General features: G+C 42.5%; 2 protein-coding genes across 2 annotated transcripts; one reads left to right on the top strand and one right to left on the bottom strand.

Moving 5' to 3' along the window:
• The first annotated feature begins 1,159 nt into the window (after positions 1-1,159).
• LOC124039963 (glucose-6-phosphatase catalytic subunit 1-like) lies at positions 1,160-9,328 on the top strand. Its single transcript, XM_046356558.1, has 5 exons — positions 1,160-1,501; positions 1,686-1,795; positions 6,247-6,352; positions 6,676-6,791; positions 7,297-9,328. Exons 1-5 carry the CDS (start codon positions 1,284-1,286, stop codon positions 7,803-7,805), a joined length of 1,059 nt encoding a protein of 352 aa, XP_046212514.1. The 5' UTR covers positions 1,160-1,283; the 3' UTR covers positions 7,806-9,328.
• A 4,815-nt stretch (positions 9,329-14,143) lies between these two features.
• On the bottom strand, positions 14,144-15,053 carry LOC124039244 (MORN repeat-containing protein 2-like). The gene is made up of 2 exons (XM_046355153.1): positions 14,551-15,053; positions 14,144-14,343 (listed from the first exon to the last, which is right to left on the bottom strand). The coding sequence occupies exon 1, from the start codon at positions 14,999-15,001 to the stop codon at positions 14,564-14,566; it is 438 nt and encodes a 145-aa protein (XP_046211109.1). The 5' UTR covers positions 15,002-15,053; the 3' UTR covers positions 14,144-14,343; positions 14,551-14,563.
• Positions 15,054-21,728: the final 6,675 nt, after the last annotated feature.

Here is a 21,728-nt window from a genome sequence, read left to right as displayed (position 1 = left end):
CTTTATGTGTAATACAGTAAGATGTCCTTGTAAGACCATGTAATGGATAAGATAGGGACTAAAACAGTCACACAAATGCACAGACTTCCCTAAGCCCACTTTTTGGCCAGTTTTAAACAACACATTTAAAAAAAGAAGAAATAAAAAAACATTTGAATTACAAAAAGGCAAATATATATATATATATATATATGCACACAATACGCTAAATACGCCCATCCTTCGACAACTTGCAGACCATAATCTGTCTGTTATATAATACATTTCTGACGACTTTGTGAAATTTGAGTCTGGCCAGAATCCTGCAGCTAGCCCATCTGGGCGGTTACATAAAGGAATCAATCATTAAATGGTTTTGGACTTACTCAGGAGATGCTGAGAAGATAAATTACCAATAACACTAGGTCCTAGATATGGTACTCACTGTACTGTAAATAAGTCCGATAAGGCAACCCCCAAGCCAGGGTTTTATCTGGGAAGGAAATAGTCAATGAACTGACATCATTATAGCAGGTCACAAAGTCAATAGTGAATTTTCAATTGATTGAGTTCCATTCATTTCACATGCCAATGATGGATGTGGTTGAAGTAGTGAGACATAGATAGGTCAATCAATTTTCATTGGACTACTTGAAGTGTCCTTGCTACAATCCTCACCAAGAGACGTATAGTCCTGAAGTGGAAAAACCTTCACTCACCATTGCACATCCTGTCATCCTGTCATCCTGTTTCAGGGGCTAGCGTATCACTCCAGAGCAGACCACCTCTGTTTACCGCTTTTGGGAGCAGGAGCTCCATGGAGGGGTGTAGGATCAGTGGCGGACTTACCATTAGGCAACCATATATAGCATGAACATGGCATATGTGTAGAATATCTGGGAAATTAGCTTTAAAACTGCAACATTTTCTCTACTCATAGCAAAATGTGTAGAATTGCTGGAAATGTACTTTAAAATTATATATATATATATTTAATCTCCACCGCCAGTCAAATGTTTTGCCCACAAGGTGGGGTAGGGTTAACCAAATATCACTTAGGCCAGGGGCCTCAGACTGGCCTCCAAATCACCAAGTCTGCCCATGTGTAGGCTAAAGGTTACAGAGTGTGTCTGCAACAACCTCCTGGAAGCAAACAAATGCCCTAACCTTGAATAAAGTCCAGTGGGAATAACAGACTGCATGACAGTCCTGGAGCTCAAGAGGACCGCTCCTGACCATTCTCCAATCCTCGCCCAGCTTTGGTGTACCTTCCCTGGGGACTGATCTGGATCCACACCACAGTCATGGATCTTTTCCACAGCTGGGGGGTGGAAGTGGCCATCCATCTGCAGACCCAGTATGGGCATTATGAGGGCTGGTTTAGCCTAGCCTCTACAGTGGCTGACCTGCATACCACCTTCTTTTGTTTCTTCCCAGTCTGGTTCCATCTGCGCAGGGACGTGGGTGTAAAGCTCATCTGGGTGGCTGTCATCGGGGACTGGCTCAACCTGGTCATGAAGTGGTAAGGAACGGATTAAATTGGTTTTCTGTCATTTGTTTTTCATGGATTTTGGTACACATTGCGATTTAGTACACATTAACAAAAATGTACGCTGACTTGAACATAATTTAAAACTGAAATTGTCATTATATATTACAAAGTCGGGACTTTCAAAGAGTTGAATGATGTTCCCTCTCCATGGCAGGGTTCTATTTGGAGAGAGACCCTATTGGTGGGTCCATGATACTCGCTTCTATGGGACAGATCCAGCCCCTGCCTTAAAACAATTCCCCATCACCTGTGAAACTGGACCAGGTAGGCAATGCCATAGATAGCTGTGTGCCAGAGTCTAGCATCAGGGGTGTCAAACATACGGCCCGCGGGCCGGAACCGGCCCCCAAGGAGGTTCGATCAGGCCCGCAGGATAATTTGAAAGTGGAAAAAATGCATAAAAGACATGGAATTCATATTTTTAATTCGCTGCAATTCATGGATTATCCGCTAAGGGGCGCACTCTTTCCATCAGAGTAGAAGACAAGCCGCATCACTGAGACAGACTGAAAACAGCAGACGGTATCAATGCGCCATCTGCTGCTTGTTACGACGTTGTTAATACCTTGGTCTCTACCTCTCTGCTACACCCTCATTAGCCAAAATGTCGTTATCCAAATGGAGAAAAGTAGATAAGGAGTGTAGAATTTTCAAAGAAAAATGGACCACGTCCTATTTATTTACAGAGATGCACGGAAAACCTTTGTGCTTGGTGTGTTTGCAACAAGTTTCGGTATTGAAGGAATATAATATTCGACGCCACTACGAGACTCATCACAGCGAAAAATATGACGGCTTGCAAGGACAACTGAGAAGAGATAAGATTAACGAATTGCTGGCGGGTCTGAGGAAACAGCAGTCAACTTTCATCCAGAGCCGAGAAGTCAGTGAAGCAGCGGTAAAAGCCAGCTACCTAATTGCTAGCGAAATAGCATTAGCATCGAAGCCGTATTCCGACGGTGACTTTGTTAAACGATGCATGATGAAGGCGGCTGAACTTGTATGTCCCGAGAAGCGACAAGCTTTTGCCAATATTAGCCTGACGAGGAATACTATAGCAGAGAGGATTTCGGAACTATCGGCAGATTTAGACAGTCAATTGAAACAGAGAGTCAAGTCATTTATTGCATTTTCCGTGGCAATTGACGAGAGCACTGACATCACAGACGTGGCCCAACTGGCCATATTTATTTGAGGAGTTGATGAGACATTGACTGTTACTGAAGAGTTTCTTGAGTTGGTGCCAATGATGGACACCACAACAGCCGAGGACATTTTCGGCTCTGTCGTTGCTGCATTGGACAGAGTTGGAGTGGACTGGTCCCGCGCTGTCAGCCTGGCTACAGACGGCGCGCCAACCATGGTCGGAAAGAAAGCAGGTGTCGCGACAAAGTTCAAAGACAAAGTACAAGCCCTTAATGGAGGAGATCGTTTCTGGACATTTCACTGTATTTTGCACCAGGAGGCATTGTGTTGCAAGTCGCTGAAAATGGACCACGTCATGGAGGTGGTTGTTCGCACTGTAAATTTCATCCGGTCCAGAGGTCTGAACCATCATCAGTTTGACAAACTTCTCAGCGACAGCAACATTACCCACAGCCTGCCATACCACACTGAAGTGAGATGGTTAAGCCGAGGCGCTGTGCTGAGGCATTTCTTTGATTTACGAGAGGAAATCGGACAGTTCATGGAGAAAAAAGGAAAACCGGTGTTGGAATTACAATCTCAGGAATGGCTACGGGACCTTGTATTCTTGGTTGATATTACTGAACACTTGAACAATCTGAACAAAATGTTGCAAGGCCGCAAAAAAGTTGTCACACAGTTTTCTGACAACATACATGCATTTAAGTTGAAGCTGACTTTGTGGGAGATGCAACTGGCAAATGGCAACCCTGCTCATTTCCCCTGTCTGAGAGATGTGTGTGTGACCAGACCTGATGCGGACATGAAACGGTACAAAGACAAAATTGCAGGACTACTGCGGGAGTTTGAGAAACGTTTTCAGGTATTTGGTGAACTTGAGACAGAATTTTCAGTTTTTCGCTCACCTTTCACAGTTAAAGCTTCTGACCTGCCAGTCGAAATTCAGCTAGAGATAATTGATTTGCAGTGTGATGCAGATTTGAAGGGAAAATTTGCCTCTGTAGGTCTGGACAGATTTTATCAGTATCTACTACCAGGGTACCCCAAATTAACAGCCCTGGCTGCTAAAATGTTGTGCATGTTTGGGACAACCTACCTTTGTGAACAAATTTTCTCAGTGATGAATATCAATAAAACAAAAATGTGTTCAAGGCTCACAAACAAGCACTTAAATGACATTCTGAAAGTGACAGCTAGTCAGGACATGACACCTGGTGTTGATGCACTTGTACAGGCCAAAAGATGCCAAGTTTCAGGTACAAATACAAGTCCAGACTAGACTAACACCTTTAAAATGCTGCCTTAGATACTGTTTGCATTGAAAGAATACAGCTCTGTGAAGATGAATCCTTACTGTGGTGATTTAAAAAATGTGCACTTTAATGTTAGTCAGCAGCTTCAAAACAAAAGTTGTGTGATGGAATTCTACTGTTCATACAACTCCATAAATTTTCAGTATGTATTGTATGTGTATGTATGTTTCATGTATGAAGTTTACAGATTTACAGGACAGGCGAACACTTTCTTCATTACACATTTAAAATCACTCTCCTTAGTTTGTAAGGTGTACGCAGGGATTACATTTAGATTTTATATGCGTATGTGTAAGTGGTTTAAAAATTCTTTTCTTTAAAAGTCTCATTTAATCTTAAAGTGCATTACTATATTTTTCAGTACCAATTAAAGTTTTGTGCCTTTGTACAATCAGTGGGATCAGTTGCAATGCATATTTGTGAATGATAAAAGTAAATTGCACATTTGTCTAAGGAAATATGAGGTGTTTCATGAAATGTTTTGTAAAAGGATAGTTCATTAAATGTCAATATTTTCCTAATGTTCTTGTGCTTCTTTACACCAAAACAAAGGAAAGACATGATATTTTGGTTATTTATAGCAGAGTATGGTATAATTTTAATGGTCCGGCCCACTTGACATCTCCCTAGGCCGTATGTGGCCCACGATGCGAAATGAGTTTGACACCCCCATGATTATCACTCAATACACCTCAAGATATTAGCAGTCTTGGCAAGTGGAAGCATTATTCAAATCAAATTGGGGGTAGGCGGGGCATATGCCCTACCCTTATGGTCAGACACTGAGCAGTTGCCATACCAGGCGGTGATGCAACCGGTCAGGATGCTCTCGAAGGTGCAGATGTAGAACTTTTTGAGGATCTGGGGACCAATGTAGAATCTTTTCAGTCTCCTGAGGGGGAAAAGGTGTTTTTATGCCCTCTTCACAACTGTCTTGGTGTGTTTGGACCGTGATAGTTCGTTAGTGATGTGGACACCAAGGAACTTGAAACTCTCGACCCGCTCCACTTCAGCCTCGTCGATGTTAATGAGGGCCTGTTCGGCCCTGCTTTTCCTATAGTCCACAATCAGCTCCATTGTCTTGCTCAGGGAGAGGTTGTTGTCCTGGCATCACACTTACAGGTCTCTAACCTCCTCCCTTTAGGCTGTCTCATCATTGTTGGTGATCAAGCCTAACACTGTTGTGTCGTCAGCAAACTTAATGATGGTTTTGGAGTCGTGTTTGGCCACGTAGTTGTGGGTGAACAGGGAATACAGGAGGGGACTAAGCACGCACCCCTGAGGGGCCCTAGTGTGGAGGATCAGCATGGCAGATGTGTTGTTGCCTACTCTTACCACCTGGGGAAGGCCCATCAGGAAGTCCAGGATCCAGAAGCACCGCTTCTGAGCATTTTCTTGTTTGCTTATGGCCGTATACAGCTCGTTGAGTGCGGTCTTAGTGCCAGCATCGGATTGTGGTGGTAAATAGACGGCTATGAATAATATAGATGAGAACTCTCTTGGTAGATAGTGTGGTCTACAGCTTATCATGAGGTTTCTACCTTCATCGATCAATACCTCGAGACTTCTTCAATATTTGACATCACGCACCAGCAGTTAGTGACAAATAGAGTCACACCCCTGCCCCTCGTCTTACCAAACGTAGATGCTCTGTCCTGCCGATGCACGGAGAAGCCAGCCAGCACTATATTACCAGTGTCGTTGTTCAGCCACGTCTCGGTGAAACATTAGATATTACAGTTTTTAATGTCCCGTTGGTAGGATGGTCTCAATCGTAGATCGTCCAGTTTGTTTATCAATGATTGCACGTTGGCCAATAATCCGGAGGGAAGTGGTGGTTTACCTACTCATCTGCGAATTCTTACAAGGCATTATTTGCTTGGCCTGTATGTCATAAATGACTGATACCAGTACTATAGTGCCATAACACCTTTGTACTTATCGATTCCCATTCCGCAGGGAAAATACATAAGAGAATAATCTTATCTGGAAAGGAATTCAGTGGGTAGTGTAGTGTGTAATTGTTGTTTAGCTAATTGCATCTTCAGGGTGTGTGTCCACTGTCTAAATAAGACAACCAAACAGGGATGGGAAAGAGGTGTAATGTGATGATGGGAAAATAATGCAGACAATAGCTGCTGAACAAAGGGACTTTGCCCAGATGTTCATCATATCCCTGGTAGCCAGATGTGTGTGCTTTAGCCAATGCTTATATCCAAAATGGTTCATGAAGCCAAAGTGTGCTGTTTTTAATAGGAAGCCCTTCGGGTCATGCCATGGGCTCGTCTGGGGTGTGGTACGTGATGATAACAGCTGTCTTCTCAGTGGCAACAGAAAGACGGTTCCCCCCTCTCCTGTACAGGTGGGTCAAAAGAGAAGTGGAGTCAATGGTGTTGTTACTGTTTATACCCAATTCAGTGCTTTCAGATCCACACAAAGTGCCTAGGGGTTAGGACAGAGTTGGGAAAACTATGGCCTGCTAGCCGATGTTATGCGTTGAACATCTGAAACTACTGTAGATAGAAAGTATGTAGAAATGTTGGACTTATATATTTTCAATTAACTGCCCTTTTTCTGGACCTCAAATAGATTTTTTGGAGGACAAATCTGTAAACAAAAACTTGGTTAGGGGGTAGGATCTATTGTTGTTTTGGAGCGGGGCCTTAGTGTCTTGTTCTTCCCCAGGTTCTTGCAGGTGGGGCTCTGGATGCTGCTGTGTACAGTAGAGCTGCTAGTGTGCATGTCCAGAGTCTACATGGCTGCCCACTTCCCGCACCAGGTCATCAGTGGGGTCATCGCAGGTCAGAGAACCAGGGCTTGACCGAGATTTCAAGATGCAGCTTGTACCCCTAGCAGGTTGTGCTAACCTGAATCGTACTGTGCAGGCTTGGTTATTTTCCTTTCACGTTGTCGTCCTTTCCAGGAACTGTGGTGAATGCGCAACCAGGCCGGCACAGTACAGCTCGGATTGGCTTGGTTTGGATCAGCAAGTACACTGTAAAATAATCCTGTTGTTTTTACTGACAGACTGTAAACTTTACAGTAATGTACTGTTAAACCCAAGTTTCTTTGGAAATTACAGTAACATACTGTACCTTTTACAGTAAATATTTTACAATACCTTTACAGCAATGTGCTATTAAACCAAAGTTTCTTCCGGATTCATGGTAAAATACTAAAACTTGTATTTTACAGTTACTGGCTACCAGTAAGTTACCGTAAAACAACTAGATTTTTCTTTACAGTGTAAGAGGGGTATCGGGTTTTGATTTTGTTCTAAAATGTTCTTGTCTATATCCATGGCAGGTATCATGGTGGCTGAGGCCTTCTCCAGAGTGCAGTGGATCTATGGAGCCAGTCTGAAGAAGTACTTCTACACCACCCTCTTTCTGCTTTCCTTTGCTGTGGGCTTCTATGAGCTGCTGAAAGCTGTAGGCGTGGACCTGCTGTGGACCCTGGAGAAAGCCCAGAAGTGGTGTGTGAGAGCCGAGTGGGTCTACATGGACTCCACCCCCTTTGCCAGCCTCCTGCGCAATATGGGCACCCTGTTTGGCCTGGGCCTGGGCCTGCACTCACCCCTCTACACCGAGAACAAGAACAGCAGCATCCCCTTCAGGATGGGATGTATCACTGTCTCTTTATTGTTGCTACAGATTTTGGATGGCTTGACGTTCTCCTCGAGAGACCAGGCAATGTTCTATGTGTTGTCATTTAGTAAGAGTGCTGGTGCTCTCTTCATTCCCACAGCTCTGGTTCCCGGAGGACTCTCCTGGATCTTCCCAGGTAGTGGGGCGGCTAAGCTGAAATTTTCATAACAATCGTTCACTTTATGATAAAAGCACCAAATTTTGCAGAGGTAGATTTATGTACCCTGAAATTATTTACATATCAGGCCATGGCAGCCATCTTACAAAATGGCCACTGAAAGTAACACAACATTGTACAATTCAGAAGTAGTGTTTTGATATAACTGCACCAAATGTGTTACAGAGGTAGATGTATGTACCCTGAAAATATTTACAGTATATATGGAGCCCCCACATATTTGGCCCCTGGGGCCACAGCTGACATTTTACAAAATGCAAACATATTGTAACATTGTTTCACAATTCAGAATGACTGTTTTGAGATAACAGCACCAAATATGCTGCATAGGACCATTGATGTACCCCGAAAGGATTAAGAAATGGAAACCCCACAGATTTGGCACCTAGGGGCCTCTACGGGGCCATGTCAGTCATTTTACAAAATCGCAACATATTGTAAATTTGTTTTACAATGCAGAAGGACTGTTTTGAGATAACAGCACCACATTTAGTACAGAGGTAGATAGTACAGAGGTGCAGTGCTTTCAGACAGTTTTCATGCACCTTGATTTCTTCCACATATTGTTGTGTTACAGCCTAAATTGAAAATGGATTACATGTATTTATTTTTATCTCACACAATACCCCATAATGACAAAGTGAAAACATATTTTTTGGAAATGTTTGCCAATGTATATTTAGGCTTGCCATAACAAAGGGGTTGAACTCAAGACCATGTGGTATTGTGTGTAGGCTAGTGACCAAAAATCTCAATTTAATCCATTTTAAAATCAGTCTTTGACAAAATGTTTTGGGAAAAATGTCAAGGGGTGTGAGTACTTCCCCGAAGGCACTGCATGTCAGGGATGTGCAACTATGATGAGGGTCTGGAGACATTATGAGGGGCTGCAGTGGCTCGTGGGTCTGCGTACCCACACATCCACACTGTGGCGGAGAGAAGATTTTGCAGTTGTAGAGCGCATTTCAAGCAATTCTAAACATTTTGCCATAGGGAGGAAAATGTTTGCAGTTTTTAAATATGATGACTTATGATCAATGGGCCTCACCCTGGTCGGTAATTGCTTACTACAAGTTCAGAAAGCTAGACTAATTTACCAATGACATGAGCTAATTAAAAAACTGCTGATGCACAACTAAATTCCAAAATTGAACCTTCTATTTTATTATTCTAACTCTTAGTTGAGACCCTGACCGAGTCCCCCCCCCCCACCCTGATTTTAAATTGGTCCACGGGCCGTATGCATCCCGCGGGCCACCAGTTGCCTATCCCTGTAGATGCTGCAGTGTAGCTTCTGATGGAATCCTATACATTCAAGACTTATAGATGGATATGTTTATGCACAGGTGGTGAATATGATCATGCATCTAAAAAGTTTGTAATATGGTAGGTAACCTGGTTGATTTGAAGAATTTAAAGTGCTTGACAATTTGTGTGTTTTGTATTTACTAGATATTGTGAACAAGTTTGCAGAGATGAATTAGTGAGTAAAATCAGACAAGAGGTGTTCATACTTTTGAGTTTGATTGTTCTTCCGAGAAAGATTCGGTCCAGCTTTTCTTCTCTGTGTCTTGTTTTTCCAAAATGCCAATGCTGATTCATTTTCACCAGAGCCAGGCATTAAACATGAACTACTAGGCCATCATTCCTCAGCTCAATGCAAAGCAACACTCGTTCTCTGTACCTCATGGCCACTGATGTTGGGTGTTTTGGGCATGGCAGTTCAAAGAGCAGTACCTTTTTGTGTGCACCACGTGCATCTGTGTATTAGTGATACATACCCATTATATAGTTTCAAACAAACATACCAGCAATAATCAATAAAGACAGGACTTTACTATGCATTGTCACATGTCAACACTATCGTACAAAATCACCTTAACTTGACCCCAGTATCAAGTCCGTGACATTCCAGCCTATCAGAGACGAGTATTGTGACGGACATGCATATTTCCTATGGTGACATAATACTGTACATCCATCCATCCTAGGGTTGCAAAGCTACCAAAGTTACTGGAATATTCGGTAATTAATAGGTCATCTATGGTAACTGGTCATTTATATATTAATAACTTTTTTATTTTATTATTCATACCTTATTGTTTATATCTGTGTCCATAGTATCCATGAGTTATAGTGGATACACCATATGGTTCAAGAGAAAATTGCCTAATTAACCCTTTAGACCCGAACAGAATTCTAGAATGCTGAAGTAGATTAATTAAAATTTTAAAGCTCATTTTCTTACACATTTCAAACAGACAGATATAGCTCAAAAACAAAGAACAAATGACAATTACAAGTTAAGTTAGTTTTAAATTGCACAACATCTTCTTTGACATAACACCACATTCATGTCAATAGGAATAACACAAATGCTGTCTTCATTTGTGTAGACACTCACTTTTAAAAAACTATTAAACACACAACACAAAACTCTAAAGTATTTCAATCAAATCAAACTTTATTTGCCACATGCTCCGAATACACGGTATAGAAAATATTTACCAAGTAGGCTAAAATAAAAAGTAATAGTAAAAAGTAACACAATAAGAATAACAAGGCTATATACAGGCTAGTTGAGGTAATCTACTGTATACACGTAGGTGGGGGCGAAGTCACTATACATAGGTAACAAATAAACAGCGAGAAGCAGAAGCTGTTGAGGAGCCTTTTGGTCCTAGACTTGGCGCTCCGGTACCGCTTGCCGTGCTCTCGTGCATGCTTCAGTGTTGCTTGTCTCCAAGCGAGCATAAAAGGCATTTAGCTCATCTGGTAGCGAGCATAAAAGGCATTTAGCTCATCTGGTAGGCTCACGTCTGGGTTTCCCTTTGTATTGCGTAATAGTTTTCAAGCCCTGCCAAACATGGCGAGCATCAGAGCCAGTTTGGTAGGATTCAATCTTAATTCTGTATTGACGCTTTGGTTGTTTGATGATTCGTCTGAGGGCATAGTGGGATTTCTTATAAGTGTCCGGATTAGTTTCCCCCTCCTTGAAAGTGGCAGCTCTAGCCTTTAGCTTGATGTGGATGTCTCCTCTAATCCATGGCTTCTGGTTGGGATATGCATGTACAGTCACTGTGGTGATGATGTCATCGACGTGTATTTCTCAATGCCATTGGATGAATCACGGAACATATTTCAGTCTTTGCTAGCAAAACAGTCCTGTAGTGTAGCATCCGCGTCATCTGGCCACTTCCGTTTTGAGCGAGTCACTGGTACTTCCTTCTTTAGTTTTTGCTTGTAAGCAGGAATCAGGAGGATATAATTATGGTCAGATTTGCCAAATGGAAGACAGGGGAGAGCGGTGTTTGCATCTCTCTGTGTGGAGTAAAGGTGGTCTAGGATTTTTTCCCCACTGGTTGCACATGTGATATGCTGGTAAAAATTTGGTCATAAGCGGTCTTCGTGCCAGCTTCATTTTGTGGTGGTAAATAGATGGCTACGAGTAATACAGATGAGAACTCTCTTGGTAGATAATGTGGTCTGTATCTTATGATAAGGTACTCTAGCTCAGGCGAGCAATACCTCGAGACTTCTTTAATATTAGACATTGCTCACCAGCTGTTATTACCAGAGGTTGCGTCACTGTTTTGCTGGTGCATGGAAAATCCCTCTAGCTCTATGTTGTCCGTATCTTCGTTCAGCCACGTCTCGGTGAAACATAAGATGTTACAGTTTTTAATGTCCCCTTGGTAAGATGATCTTAATAGTAGGTCATCAACTTTATTTTCCATTGATTGCACGTTAGTAAGAAGAATGGAAGGCATTGGGAGTTTACTCGCTTGCCTCCGGATTCTCAGAAGGATCCCTGATCTGCGTCCACTGTTCCAGCGTCTTTTCTTCACGCGAAAGGTAATGTTCTGGGCCTGTTCCAGTGAAAGCAGGATATCCTTCTCGTCGGACTCGTTGAGTAATCGCTTTTCTGATGTCCAGAAGTTATTTTGGGTCATAAGAGATGGTAGCAGCAACAATATGTACACAATAAGTTTAAAAAATAATTTATGCAAAAAAAATAACAAAATTGCACAATTGGTTGGGAGAATGTAAAACGTGTTCTTCGGCACCATCTTTTACATTTTAGTACATTTGAATAAATTACTCTAAATGTACCAAGTATAATATATTATACTTCTAGATATTATATTATATATATATTATATTACCACAAAGTAGGCTATTTGATTGACAAAGATTATTACTTCTGTAACAAATAAAAAATGCAAACAACTATTCAGAGACTATTTCAAAATGTTGATAGCCTCCCTCAATAAGATTTATTACAGCCTGACGCAAAATGTAGAAATAACAGCCTACTTTGACAACAACTCAGTGAATTGGATGTGGTGGCAGACAGGTTGGTATTAAACACCAGATCTGAAGAAAAATAACTCCTACCACATTTAAAAACAACTTCAAAACCCCTGCTACTGTCACTTTAGGCCCAGTCTGTGTAGTACAAGGGTGACCGATGGGACTTCGGGCAGACGCAGTCCATGGAAACCTAGGGTCCTCTCTCAGGTGTGCTCTTCCTCCCCCTCCCCCTCCTCCTGTACATGTTCCTCTCCCCCTACTTTTCCGCTCTCCCTCCACTCCTCATCTCTATCCTTCCTATCATCTCTAACGTCTCTTCCTCCTTGCCTTCTGCTGCTGACCCCTGACTCCCCACATCACTTCCCTCACTATCACTGACAGAGGTAGAAGGAGAGAAAGGGAGGGGAGTGGGGGCAGAGTAACAAATAGGATACAATTGTGGTTCGGAACATAATCTCAATCTCTTCCTTCATCTCTTTTTCTCAACCATACACATACTCTCTTCCTAATAATCACCTTTAGGGGTTTCTATAATAATAAATTGATATACAGTAACATGTATCCTAATCCACACACACACACACACAGAGTAAACCTTAAACAGTATCATCATGATGCTACACAGCACTTTCAATCAATCCAAATAATTTTATGAAGTACTTAGTGGACAGATTATTTCTCAGATCATGGTGTGCATATGTATGTCAGATTGAAGGATAATCCAACATGATAGACTACACAAAAATACGCTCATGAATATGTTTAATAGACAGGTCAGATTATAATCATAAAGGCTATACAGGGTACACACTTCAAACCCCATGGTCAGATTACTTTTCATAGATTGTAAGAAGTCAAAATATGTGACACAATGGTTTACAGATTCAACACATCAACTATTGTTTATTTATTTAGGATGTTGAAAGTAAAAGATGACACTGTGCAATTTAGCCAAACATGTTTAGAAAAATTCTTCATCTACTTCGATGGGCATAGTTAGCTGATTGTCTTTGTAGGGAGGGAGGGAGACGATCAAGTGACGGCATCGCGAACGAAGCACTGTCATGTCGTAACTATCCTTAATGCGATGACGGCTATTCATGGATTTTGCGACATTCAGAATGAGATTTATAAGGTAACAATTAGCAAATGATTGATGGATGACGGCTATGATATTTATTATATAATATATTTAGATATTCTGATCGATATTTGAGTTAATTTGGTACAAACGTCTCGACAGTACAATGTTGCTTCCAACTCTCGTTTTGTTGCCTGACAGACTACTAACGTAAACTCACTCACTTTTGTACATCGCCTTGGTCCGTACAATTGACCTTATTTTAGCTCCCCAAAAACATAATACGTCCAGATCAACTGTAATGTCAAAACCATTGTAAAGCACAATTTATACCCTTTCCCACAGAATGAATTACATGACCTAAACGCTTCCCATTTCTGCATAATTCAAGAAGGCAATGAGCCCAGTCGGGTCTTTTTAAAAATGGCGGGTGGGGAAGCGAAACTAATGCGTGATAGTGAGAAGGACAGATGTTGTGTGGGAAAATTGCTTTTTTTCCCCATTCGATCTGTCCAACTTATCGCCTCTAAAATGAAAATAAAACATTATAAAGAGTTTATATAATGTGTCAATACATACCTATTTGAAGGTTTGTGTCGAATTTGAATCGGGGTTTTAGGGCGGTGCTAAAGTGATCTTCAGAAGTAAACATTGGCTTTGAAAATGATGATCGCTGGCTGTGATGATGAAAAAAAATGACTAGGCATCCCCCCTTAACCCCGTCACTGTCCATTTCTTGTTTTTAAACAATGAGATAAGTGCTACATAATATAATAATAATAATATATGCCATTTAGCAGACGCTTTTATCCAAAGCGACTTACAGTCATGTGTGCATACATTCTACGTACATTCTTGTTGGCGTTCAAGAAACAGAACATTGATGGATTCCTCCACCGATCTAGATTTGTACGCTATTTATGAAGATTCCAAATAAACTGTAGTAGAAACAGTTTTAGCTTAACACTGTTGGTTAACTGAGGCTTACACAGCCACACACACACAGACAGACTGTGTTTCAGCACCTCCAAAGAGGACTCTTGGCTGTGTGACTCAAAGCAATGACTCATTCATTGCACGGTGCCATGAGGTGTGTGCACCACACTGTCATACGCTGACTACTAAAGTCTTTCCTACAAGTAAAAGAGACCAGGTGTCACTGCAGGAGTGTTATGGGAAGAACATGGACATTGTGTGTTTCATTTCATTTGGTGCCTTTAAAATTTCTTACTGGAGTCTAATTTTGTTCTTTTGAATATATATATATATTTTTTCCTTTTTAAATCTATATTCAATAAATGTTCATAAATGTAAGAGGAATTAAAGTTATGTTATCTCACATTATGTCATGGGTTACATGCTGAGTTTAAGTTTTAATCCAGGAGCTGCCTTGTTGTGGAAGCCTCCAATCCAAACAAGTCCCTGAGAGTCGATGAACTCCCCGTCACCCTCCAACCTGTTCTTGCTGAAGCTGCCGCAGTATTTGGTCCCGTCAGAGAAGCTGTATGTCCCTGTGCCATGATACATGTTGTCTTTGAAGTCCCCTTCATACAGGGCCCCAGAGGGATGCTCCAGAGTCCCTCTGCCATTCATCTTGTCATCATGCCACTCTCCAGTGTAGGTGACACCACTGGCTGAGGTGTGTTTGCCCATACCACGCCTCACCACGACTCCCTCTGTGGACCCGCAGCACTCTCCTTCATATCTGTCACCATTTGGGAAAATGTAGGATACTTGCAAATTCCCTTCCTCTTCGCTTTCTGTGACCTTTCCTTTTTTCTTCTCTGACATTTTAGTAATGCTTCGTCAAATTGAATTTACTCAATATAGTTAGAGCTTTTAGCTAACTTTAGCTGGCTGTCAAGCTAGTCAATACATTTCTGATTTGTTGCTAGTTCAAACATGGCTATATCTTATTCAATTTTGTCGTGCTGGTCTAGCTGATGTTGTCGCGATGCATTTCCATACATACATCTGGTAGAGAGAGATTGTAAGACAGAAATAGTTGCTTTATGCGTGCTGTACGTTACCGCATGACATGTCACGATGTAACGGAGGGTCCGTTTTTTCTCCAATACTATAGAGCCATTACCATGTCGATCAATGCTTGATTAGAAATGTAGTTCACACCCCAGATTTTGAAGTCAACACAGTCGCTACCAGTGATGCCAATTTAGCAATTTTGTTGCTAGATTTAGCAACTTTTCAGACTACTCTTGTAACTAATTTTTCAAACAGCATCTAGCAACACATTTAGTTACTTAATTTTTTTAATTAATTACTTTTAGCAACTTTTGAAAAGTGACTCAAATGCTAAAATGCACGCATTTCCCCTCTAAATTACTCAAAAACGTTTTTCTCTGTCACACACTCAGTCACAACACACGTGCCTGCAAAAGTGCAGCAGCAACACATTTCAAATCATTGTTTGTTGACTGCAGCTGCAGTAGTAGGGGTTTGACAAGCCAAACCCAATGAATACAGTTGGTCGCGAATGTTTGATCTTGAACAAAACTTACAACATCAATCAACATCAACAGAAAAGAGTGGGCGTCTGTACCTGAACAATTATCTAATCATATTTTTGCTGAGATGGCCAGTCAATTTGAGTAACGTTGTTGTGTATTCTACGTAATGACACAGTTTTACGCTATCACGCAATGACATCACAACGTAATTTAGCAACTTTTAGCGACAAATCAACCTGCCTCCAGCAACATACCCTGAAAATGTGTTGGCAACACTGGTCGCTACAGTCCCGTTAGTTTTCTTTGCAACCTCGTTTTAATGTTGCGGTTGCACACTTTTGTATGGACTGGGGTGAGTTTAAGTTACAGTCTGCCAATGTTAGCTAATTAGTCATGAAGCTGGGACAGTTTCCATCGGTAGAAACAGGACAAAACAAGTAGCTTGTCGCTGGTTATGTAAACAAATATCACTGCAACTCAATATCATATGAGCTCCACTGTGCAGGCATCTACCATAACACTACAGCTAAACTGTAAAATAATAGAAAACAAAGCAATGTATAGCCTATGAATATATTTCCCTAGCAAACATTACAAACTATGACCTGAACACAACAGATAAATTACTCTAATCTCCATTCCGGTGGCTAGTTATTTGATTTTCTGTGAGCCTAGCTTGTGAACGTGACATTTGAGGTCGACGCTTCGCAAACGCAGCCCAAATATACCGACACACGCTTTTCCTGTTTGGCAGAGCTAGCTAGCTAGCTAGCTATAGCAAGCATCCATTACCATATGAATTACATAAGTTGAAACAAGATAACATAACCAACGAGTTAGCTGACGATATACAGCTAAACACTGCAACTATTTCCAAGAGACAGAGAGCAATCCTGCTCCACTGCTGATGAGCTCACCTGTGGGCAACCAAGTGATTATGACAGGATTTTCTAATCTGGGAGCTATTCCCAGAACTTCACATTATCAAACTTCAACAACGCTGTTTAAAAAGTGCAAGGAGGACGTGTCCGAATCCGTATCATAAACCAAAATACACTACATTATCAAAAGTAATGTCGTGTAAATTCATGGGCATTAATACAGAGTTGGTCCCCCCTCTATAACAGCCTCCACTCTTATGGGAAGGCTTTCAACTAGATGTTGGAACATTGCTGCGGGAACTTGCTTCCATTCAGCCACAAAAGCATTAGAGCACCGATGTTGGGTGATTAGGTGTGGCTTGCATTCCAATTCATCCCAAAGGTATTCAATGGGGTTTAGGTCAGGGCTCTGTGCAGGCCAGACAAGTTCTTCCACACCGATCTTGATAAACCATTTCTCACTTTGTGCAAGTGGCATTGGCATGCTGAAACAGGTAAGGGCCTTCCAATAACTGTTGTCACATAATATATAATAATAATATATGCCATTTAGCAGACGCTTTTATCCAAAGCGACTTACAGTCATGTGTGCATACATTCTACGTATGGGTGATCCCGGGAATCGAACCCACTACCCTGGCGTTACAAGCGCCATGCTCTAACATCATCTAGAATGTCATTGTATGCTGTAGCATTAAGATGTCCCTTCACTGGAACTAAGGGGCCTAGCCCGAACCATGAATAACTGACCCAGACCATTATTCCTCCTCCACCAAACTTTACAGTTGGCACAATGCATTGGGCCAGGTAGCGTTCTGCTGGCATCCACCAAACATCCAGATGGTGAAGTGTGATTCATCACTCCAGAGAACGTGTTTCTACTGCTCCAGTCCAATTGCTGCGAGCTTTACACCACTCCAGACGATTATAGGCATTGCACATGGTGATCTTAGTCTTGCGTGCGACTGCTCAGCCATGGAAACCAATTTAACCTATTAATCCTACCCCCTACTTTTTTGAACATTCTGTTAAAAATCGCGCAACATTTCAGCGCCCTGCTACTCATGCCAGGAATATAGTATATGCATATGATTAGTATGTGTGGATAGAAAACACTCAGACGTTTCTAAAACTGGTTAAATCACGGCTGTGACTATAACAGAACGTGCGTTTCATGGAAAAGCGCAGGAAAATCTGATCACTGAAAATGGAAATATATATCCATGCGCGACTTGAACCCATTGATAAAGGTGAACCACATTTAATGGGGCTGAGGTTGCAATACCTACAGCTTCCACACGTTGTCTAGAGTCTTGTCATTTGCCTAGGCTTTGTTTCTTGGTCAAACAGACGCGAGGCAACGCATTTCTTCTGGTCTTTGACCAGATATTTTGGTTGAGAATTACCCGGACATTATTTCCAGACGGACAGCAAAAGAATATACTTCGCCTCATGATCAATTTGATCGCTTATTAATGTTTAATAATACCTAAAGTTGCATTACAAAAGTATTTCGAAGTGTTTTGTGAAAGTTTATCGATGACTTTTTAAATTTTAAAAAATGACGTTACGTTATAAGACGCTATTTTTTTTTGTTTATCACACAGTCTTCATAGATCGATATCTAGGCTATATATGGACCGATTTAATCGAAAAAAAGACCCAATAGTGATTATGGGACATCTAGGAGTGCCAACAAAGAAGATGGTCAAAGGTAATGAATGTTTTATATTTTATTTGTGCGGTTTGTGTAGCGACGACTATGCTAATTATTTTGTTTACGTCCCCTGCGGGTCTTTTGGGGTGTTACATGCTATCAGATAAGAGATTCTCATGCTTTCGCCGAAAAGCATTTTAAAAATCTGACTTGTTGCCTGGATTCACAACGAGTGTAGCTTTAATTCAATACCCTGCATGTGTATTTTAATGAATGTTTGAGTTTTAACTAGTACTATTAGCATTTAGCGTAGCGCATTTGCATTTCCAGATGTCTTGATGGGACGCCTGCGTGCCAGGTAGGACCAAGAGGTTAATGAAGCTTTCGACAAACAGTTCTTGTACGTTGCATCTAAAGGCAGTTTGGGACCTTGGTAGTAAGTGTTAAATATGATTTTTACTTGCTACGCTCTTCAGCACTCAGAGGTTCCGTTCTGGAAGCTTGTGTGGCCTACCACTTCGCGGCTAAGCCGTTGTTGCTCCTAGTCGTTTCCACTTAACAATACCAGTACTTACAGTTGACCGGGGCAGCTCTAGCAGGGCAGAAATTTGATGAACTGACTTGTTGCAAAGGTGGCACGTTGAAAGTCACTGAGCTCTTCAGTAAGGTCATTCTACTGCAAATGTTTGCCTGTGTGCTCGATTTTGTGTGCTCAATTTTATACACCTGTCCCCAACGTGTGTGGCATGAAATAGCCAAATCCACTAACTTGAAGGGTGTCCACATACTTTTGTGGAATTGTCCACAGATCTGGGGAAGGGTACCAAAATACTTCTGGAGCATTGAAGTTCCAAGAACACAGTGGCCTCCATCATTATTAAATGAAAGATGTTTGGAACCACCAAGACTTTTGCTAGAGCCCGGCCAAACTGAGAAATCGGGGGAGAAGGGCCTTGATCAGAGAGGTGACCAAGAACCTGATGGTCACTCTGACAGAGCTCCAGAGTTCCTCTATGGAGATGGGAGAACATTCCAGAAGGACAACTATCTCTGCAGCACTCCAACCAATCAGGCCTTTGTGGTAGTGGCCAGACGGAAAGCCATTCCTCAGTAAAAGGCACATGACAGCCCGTTTGGAGTTTGCCAAAAGGCACCTAAAGGACTCTCAGACCATGAGAAACAAGATTCTTTGGTCTGATGAAACCAAGATTGAACTATTTGGCCTGAATGCGAAGTGTCACGTCTGGAGGAAACCTGGCACCATCCCTACGGTGAAGCATGATGGCAGCATCATGCTGTGGGGGTGTTTTTCAGCGGCAGGGACTGGGAGATTAGTCAGGGTGGAGGGAAAGATGAACGTAGCAAAGTACAGAGAGGTCCTTGATGAAAACCTGCTCCAGAGCACTCAGGACCTCAAACTGGGGGCGAAGGTTCATAATGACCCTAAGCCCACAGTCAAGACAACGTAGGAGTGTCTTTGGGAACAAGTCTCTGAATGTCTTTGAGTGGCCTAGCCAGAGCCCGGACCTGAACCCGATCGAACAACTCTTAAGAGACCTAAAAAGAGCTGCGCAGCGATGCTCCCCGTCCAACCTGATAGAGTTTGAGAGGATCTGTGGAGAATGGGAGAAACTCCCCAAATGCAGGTGTGCCAAGCTTATACTGTCTTACCTAAGACTCGAGGCTGTAATCACTGCCAAAGGTGCTTCAGTAAAGGGTCTTACTTATAACATTTACATATCAGTTTATTTATTTTCATACATTTGAAGAAATCTCTAAAACCCGGTCTCTGTTTTGTCATTATAGGGTATCGATCCCTCCGATGTCAACAACTACAGACCAGTATCCCTTCTTTCTTTTCTCTCCAAAACTCTTGAACGTGCCGTCCTTGGCCAGCTCTCCCTCTATCTCTCTCTGAATGACCTTCTTGATCCAAATCAGTCAGGTTTCAAGACTAGTCATTCAACTGAGACTGCTCTTCTCTGTATCACGGAGGCGCTCCGCACTGCTAAAGCTAACTCTCTCTCCTCTGCTCTCATCGTTCTAGACCTATCGGCTGCCTTCGATACTGTGAACCATCAGATCCTCCTCTCCACCCTCTCCGAGTTGGGCATCTCCGGCGCGGCCCACGCTTGGATTGCGTCCTACCTGACAGGTCGATCCTACCAGGTGGCGTGGCGAGAATCTGTCTCCTCGCCACGCGCTCTCACCACTGGTGTCCCCCAGGGCTCTGTTCTAGGCCCTCTCCTATTCTCGCTATACACCAAGTCACTTGGCTCTGTCATAACCTCACATGGTCTCTCCTATCATTGCTATGCAGACGACACACAATTAATCTTCTCCTTTCCCCCTTCTGATGACCAGGTGGCGAATCGCATCTCTGCATGTCTGGCAGACATATCAGTGTGGATGACGGATCACCACCTCAAGCTGAACCTCGGCAAGACAGAGCTGCTCTTCCTCCCGGGGAAGGACTGCCCGTTCCATGATCTCGCCATCACGGTTGACAACTCCATTGTGTCCTCCTCCCAGAGCGCTAAGAACCTTGGCGTGATCCTGGACAACACCCTGTCGTTCTCAACTAACATCAAGGCAGTGGCCCGTTCCTGTAGGTTCATGCTCTACAACATCCGCAGAGTACGACCCTGCCTCACACAGGAAGCGGCGCAGGTCCTAATCCAGGCACTTGTCATCTCCCGTCTGGATTACTGCAACTCGCTGTTGGCTGGGCTTCCTGTCTGTGCCATTAAACCCCTACAACTCATCCAGAACGCTGCAGCCCGTCAGGTGTTCAACCTTCCCAAGTTCTCTCACGTCACCCCGCTCCTCCGCTCTCTCCACTGGCTTCCAGTTGAAGCTCGCATCCGCTACAAGACCATGGTGCTTGCCTACGGAGCTGTGAGGGGAACGGCACCTCAGTACCTCCAGGCTCTGATCAGGCCCTACACCCAAACAAGGGCACTGCGTTCATCCACCTCTGGCCTGCTCGCCTCCCTAGCACTGAGGAAGTACAGTTCCCGCTCAGCCCAGTCAAAACTGTTCGCTGCTCTGGCTCCCCAATGGTGGAACAAACTCCCTCACGACGCCAGGACAGCGGAGTCAATCACCACCTTCCGGAGACACCTGAAACCCCACCTCTTTAAGGAATACCTAGGATAGGATAAGTAATCCTTCTCACCCCCCCCTTTAAGATTTAGATGCACTATTGTAAAGTGACTGTTCTACTGGATGTCATAAGGTGAATGCACCAATTTGTAAGTCGCTCTGGATAAGAGCGTCTGCTAAATGACTTAAATGTAATGTAATGTAAATGGTGTGTACATTGAATAGGAAAAAATCAATTTAATCCATTTATCCAATTTACTTTTAGTCCCTAAAATTGGGGAGCTATATATAAAAATGGTTGTAATTCCTATACGGTTCATACAATAATTTTCACAAAACCCTTAAAGTAAAGATTAAAGTCTAAAAGTAAAGCACATCTGGATTGTTTCCATTGTGGTGGTGTGCAG

The sequence above is a fragment of the Oncorhynchus gorbuscha genome, linkage group LG07, assembly GCF_021184085.1.
Source record: "Oncorhynchus gorbuscha isolate QuinsamMale2020 ecotype Even-year linkage group LG07, OgorEven_v1.0, whole genome shotgun sequence".
Classification (NCBI taxonomy): Eukaryota; Metazoa; Chordata; class Actinopteri; order Salmoniformes; family Salmonidae; genus Oncorhynchus; species Oncorhynchus gorbuscha.
This window is presented reverse-complemented; position numbering and strand designations above follow the sequence as displayed.